Source organism: Drosophila albomicans, unplaced genomic scaffold, assembly GCF_009650485.2.
Source record: "Drosophila albomicans strain 15112-1751.03 unplaced genomic scaffold, ASM965048v2 ctg113_pilon, whole genome shotgun sequence".
In the NCBI taxonomy this organism is placed as follows: Eukaryota; Metazoa; Arthropoda; class Insecta; order Diptera; family Drosophilidae; genus Drosophila; species Drosophila albomicans.
In genome coordinates this window covers 34,959-40,763 of record NW_026263664.1, presented here as the reverse complement: position 1 = coordinate 40,763, position 5,805 = coordinate 34,959, and the positions used below count along the sequence as shown (strand labels likewise).

Genomic DNA, 5,805 nt, shown 5'->3' with positions numbered 1-5,805 from the left:
ACAGTGCTGCATAGTCGGTGTGCTTCACGCTGACTTCCGTGACAACTTCCCCGTGTAACAATCCTATCGACGTTGGACCCGAGAACAACCCCAGAAGCAGAGATATTCACATCATTGTTAACAAATCCGTTTCCAGAGTAATAACAAATAAAAATAAACAACGTTGCAATTTGAAAAACTCCTGTCTTTTCTTTTCGACTTTGATCTCCCTTCGTCCACAAAGACCGTCTCACACCTTGAGATACTCGAATTGTAGGGTTTCAGCAAACATAAATTCCTTATTTCGATCCCTGGACAGCGCTAGTTACCTCGGCGTTGTGACGGTTCGTTACAAGTGGCGCCCGAGCAGGGACCCTACAAGTCAAGTGGAACTTATTTTCCGAGTGGCATAAAAACCCACTAGCAAGGTGTGATTTGGTAGTTTTAAGTCGTTAAATTCCCGCGAGTGCTTCGAGGGAAAAAAAAAAAAGAAAAAAAAAAAAAAAAGATAATGAGTGATCACGAGAGCGACAGCGACGCATGCTCACAGGAGATACCCAACCCTGGAGTTGGCGTGAAATGGATATACTACCGTCGGCGCGATGAGCTGGAAGCATTGGCGCAAGAATTTAAATTCTCAGTCGAAGGCAAGGTCGAGGACATGCGGAAGGCGTTCGCATCTCTAATTGCCAAAAGTAGGCTTGGAAGGAAAGTCTGGGCTCGACTTGCCGAATTAGAGATGATATACACGCGGCCACGCACTCCACAACCCGACGCGCAAGCCACCACCTCGGGCTTGAGCCAACAGTTTTTGCACGCCCCGCCGGTTACTCTACCCAAGACGGAAGCACGTACGACGTCTCACGTCCCGGTGCTGTCCTCTACCCCCGCCACGTCAAGCCTACACAGGCCAATTCCCCCGGCACTCGTCAGCGAATCCCAGCCGAACCCGATCACCGCCAACCCAAGCCCTTGGCCATACGGCACTCACCTGGATCGAATTAGGAAATGGGGAATCCAATTCGACGGCCAGGGTGACCCGTTGGCTTTCGTCGAGGCATTGGAGGAACGGGCTCAGGCATACGGGATCTCGGTCGATGCATTGCCAAGGAGTATGGCCGAAGGCTTGGTGGATCGTGCCGCGCGTTGGTTCCGAACCAGTGGGCTGAGCGCAGTCCCTTGGTCGGAGTTCCGTAAGGAATTTCTCGCGTTTTTCTTGCCCACGCGGTATTTTGAACGATTAGAAGATACCATCCGTGAGCGTAAACAGCGAGAAAACGAATCCTTCAAGGATTTCGTGACGGAAATTCGGTTCCTCATGCACCATGCTGACTACAGCACGACGCGAGAGTTGGACCGAATCTATGACAACGCCCGCCCCGAATACCAGTACTACGCCCGCCGACACGAGGTCACAAGTCTGCCCCAACTGATCCAGTTGGCCACGGAGTTCGAATACATACAGGATCGAATCCAGCCACGGACCTCACTGGCGACGGCGACTGCCATTTCACCCCCGGCACCGGCCCGCCGCGAGGCATACCCGCCAACACAGACTCCACCGACGTGGCATAACCCGTTCCGAGGACAGGCCCCGTCAACCACCAGTTCGGAACACTCCCACAGGACAACCTTCAGTGCCGGATGTAGCCCGGGTTTGCCGACGATGCGCGCAACCAGGACATGTACAGGCAGCATGCCAGAATCCTGCCGTGATGTTCTGTTGGGACTGCGGCAAACGAGACATACGCACGATCCATTGTTGTCGGAACAACGGGACGGGAAACGGTCATCGCCCTCTACCCCGGCGGGAGGAGTAGAGGACGATAGACACCACGACCCGCCAGTAATCCCCACGATGCATCTAACCGGTGGGAGAATCGTGGCCAAGATCCAGATCGAAGGCCTGCCCACCGAGGGAACTGTGGATACCGGTGCCACCACGAGTTTCATCAACGAAGAATTGGCCGCACGACTTAGCACCCCCGAGAACACATGGGCTAGGGATTCGCGAATTCGTCTCGCTGACGGCTCCGTTCGGGAGGTCACGAAGACGCTCACAGCGCGTGTCCGACTGGAGAATCGAGAAGTTCGCGTAGCCTTCTTAGTCCTGCCACATATCCTTGAGCCCGTGATACTGGGCCTGGATTTCCTCTGTTCCATAGAGACAACGATTTGCTGCGGCACAGCCCAGATTCGTTTAGAGACCTCGTTAGCACCAATGAAAACACCTTTGTGCCATCAAGCTTCACACCCCGGGCCTACCCTGGCGACACCCTCCCCTCCAGTTCCCCGGAAACGAACATGCGTAGAAGCAGTTCAAATGCCCCGACCGACTCCGAGACCCCGTCCCCGGCTTACAAGGCACAACCCTGCTGCTCCAATTCCGCTCCCGGTCACCTTGTCCAGTGTCACTCCTGCCGTCCCAGACACAAGGGGACCGAGTGTCTATGACACGACCCATCTCCAGGACTTTCGACTTCAAACGTCCTCTCCAGCCCTCGAGATGGGGTCCGACACAGACGAACAAGGACCTTCCCCATGGCCTGCAGACATTGCGCCAAACATTCAAGGATTCCTACAAGAGGAACTCCCCAAGTTTGACGGGATGACCGGAGTAACATCAATCGCGGAACACATTATAACGCTGCGCGACGAGCGACCTATCAAACAGCGTTATTTTCCTAAGAACCCAGCCATGCGAAGGATCATCGACGAACAGGTAGATCAATTGCTGGAGGATGGGCTAATCGAGCCTTCCTACAGTCCCCACAGTGCCCCAATCGTACTAGTGAAAAAGAAGAATGGACAATGGCGGATGTGCGTGGACTACCGACAGCTCAATGAGCGATCAGTTCCTGATGCATACCCCCTTCCGAGGATTACCTACATCCTGGAACGCCTACGACACGCGAAATTCATATCTACGCTGGACCTTAAGAACGGCTACTGGCAGATACCGATGGCTACGGGAAGTCGAGAGGCCACCGCTTTCACCGTACCAGGACGCGGCCTGTATCAATGGCGAGTGATGCCATTTGGACTACATTCGGCCCCGGCGACATTCCAGCGTACCTTGGACTCCGTGATCGGAGTCGACATGGAACCTTTCGCCTTCGCATACTTGGACGATATTGTGGTGGTCGGGAACTCCCTAGAGGAACACACAAAGCACCTTAGAGAAGTGTTCAAAAGGCTCCGGCGGGCGAACCTACGGATAAACCACGAAAAATGTGCATTCTTCCAGCGAAAAATAACCTACTTAGGACATGTGATCAGTGAGGAGGGGATTCACACGGATCCTAGCAAGGTGGCAGCTGTCCGCGAGTTAACTCCCCCGTCGAACCTGAAAGAATTACGCCAGTGTATCGGCATGGCGTCTTGGTACCGCCGATTTGTCCCTAACTTTGCTACGGTGGTGCAACCCATGTCACAACTCCTCAAAAAGGGGCGAAAGTGGACATGGGGCGAAGAGCAGCAAGTCGCGTTCAATGAATTAAAAGCTCTTTTGACCACCGCCCCTGTGCTAGCATGCCCGGACTTCCACGTGCAGTTCGTGCTACAAACTGACGCTAGCAACGTAGGAATCGGAGCAGTCCTGACCCAAGAAATCGACGGTCAAGAGCGCGTGATATCTTATGTTAGTCGACGGCTCAACAAAGCGGAGGAGAACTACTCCGCCACCGAGAAGGAATGTCTCGCAGTGATCTGGGCCATCAGGAAACTTCGCTGCTATCTGGAGGGCTATCGATTCGAGGTCGTCACCGACCATCTGGCACTCAAGTGGTTGAATTCACTAGAATCACCACATGGACGTGTGGCACGTTGGGCTTTAGAGCTGCAACAATACCAATACGACGTGCGATATCGACCCGGAAAGCAGAACGTAGTCGCCGACGCTCTTTCCCGACAACCCCTTACCAGGCTGGCTATGTTAAAGGAGGAGGCCCAACCTTGTTCGTGGCTATCCCGGCGCATACGACAGGTGAGTGAGGAACCACAACGCTACCCGGATTATACCATCAGGGACGGGCAACTGTTCCGGCACATCGTGCATCGGTCCGATGACTTCGACGACGTGACGTGGAAGTTGTGCGTACCCCGGGCCATGCGACCTCGCGTTCTTCACGAGTGTCATGACCAACCAGCTGCCGGCCACTTAGGAGTACGTAAGACTATTCTTCGAATTAGTCAGCGGTACTACTGGCCAGGTATGCATCGGGACGTCAAGAAACACGTCCGGCAATGCCTGAGCTGTCAAAAATTCAAGACATCACAGCAGAAGCCTGCTGGACCCATGCATACCCGGCCCGCAGAAGAACCCTTCGCCGTCATTGGAGCTGATTTCGTCGGCCCACTTCCTCGTTCCAAACAAGGTAACACAATGCTCCTCGTTTTCTTTGACTTATTTTCCAAATGGGTAGAACTAGTGCCACTACGACGTGCCACTACTGCGAGCCTTCAGCGTGCGTTCCGAGAGCGAATCCTCGCTCATTTCGGGGTTCCGCGACGTTTCGTGTGCGACAATGGGACGCAATTCACTAGTCGGTCTTTCAAGGCATTTCTAAAAATCGCCGGGGTCGAACTACAACACACTGCTCCCTATTCGCCCCATGAAAATCCAACGGAACGAGCCAACCGGACGATTAAAACCATGATCTCGCAACTAATCGACGGACAGCAGAACCAATGGGATGAGTTACTTCCAGAGATCACACTAGCTATAAATTCCAGCGTCTCCGAGTCCACCGGCTACAGTCCAGCTTTCCTAGTACAGGGTAGGGAGCCACGACTTCCCGGAGGATTATATGACGAGGTGAAACCAGAGGCCCCCGGCGGACTAGAAGACCCCGGAGATAAGGCAAAAAGACTGCAGGAGATCTTTACCATCGTACGCGGAAACCTGAATCAAGCGAGCCATGACCAGAGTCGACATTACAATCTACGCCGGAGGCAATGGCGACCTACTTTGGGCGGAAAGGTGCTTTTGCGGCAACACCATCTCTCTAACGCTGCCGACGGTTTCGCAGCAAAACTAGCTCCGAAATTCGATGGCCCGTACATAGTAAAGAAGTTCATTGCAGCAAACATCGTCCGCTTACAACACACTACGACCAACCAAAGAAGAGTGGCTAACATTGCCGATCTCCGGGAGTTCCAGGAGCAGAGGCCTGACTCCGAGGCCGAAGACTACGAAAGCGACACGTCGGGAACCGCGATCAAACCCTGATCCTATCCCTCCGACCACAATTTCCTCAGTCGCCAGTCCATTTCCTCAGTTCCACCAGTCAGTTACTAATAATCTCACGACTTTTCTCAATCATTACAGTACATGGAATCTATCGACCTCACCTGTTCTTCTCCGCCACGCGACTACGCTGGCGATGCACCCCCAATGACGCCGGATCGTGCGGAGCAGCGCTATTCCTCGTACCCGCATCCTCAGGGTAAGTCGCCTGAAAGGGGGGAGTCATTATACACCCCGTGGGACAAGGATGACCCGTTCTACTTGGCTGGCCTACCAGCCAGATACGACTTCACCAGCGAGGGGGAATCGGAGGAGAGGCCATATGAGGAGGACGACGAGTCCAAACAGGAGGAGAGCAGCGAGGCGGAAGAGCCCCGGTTTCGACTCCCACCAGGCGCCTGGTCACCCAGACCCGGGCAACGCCGCGACCCGCGACTAGGGCATGGGCTGTATGCTCGACCCCCGTCGCCGACCGAGACGGAGGTGCAACGGTACCGGCCTCCGCCCACTGAGGATAGCGACACGGATGAACCGTTTTTCATCGAGGAGGTAGACCGTACGGTGACCTACGAGCCGGC

At 54.4% G+C, this 5,805-nt stretch overlaps 1 protein-coding gene across 1 annotated transcript; it reads left to right on the top strand.

Moving 5' to 3' along the window:
- Positions 1 to 490: 490 nt before the first annotated feature.
- Positions 491 to 5,548, top strand: LOC127566326 (uncharacterized). The gene is made up of 2 exons (XM_052008351.1): positions 491 to 4,355; positions 5,309 to 5,548. The coding sequence occupies exons 1-2, from the start codon at positions 491 to 493 to the stop codon at positions 5,428 to 5,430; spliced, it is 3,987 nt and encodes a 1,328-aa protein (XP_051864311.1). The 3' UTR covers positions 5,431 to 5,548.
- Positions 5,549 to 5,805: the final 257 nt, after the last annotated feature.

What these genes read in the sequence shown, in the direction of transcription:
- LOC127566326 (XM_052008351.1), top strand. Translation starts at nt 491, where the DNA reads ATGAGTGATCACGAGAGCGACAGCGACGCATGCTCACAGGAGATACCC. An exon ending in ACTTCCTCGTTCCAAACAAG is followed by an intron (nt 4,356 to 5,308) that starts GTAACACAATGC and finishes CAATCATTACAG; the next exon opens with TACATGGAATCTATCGACCT.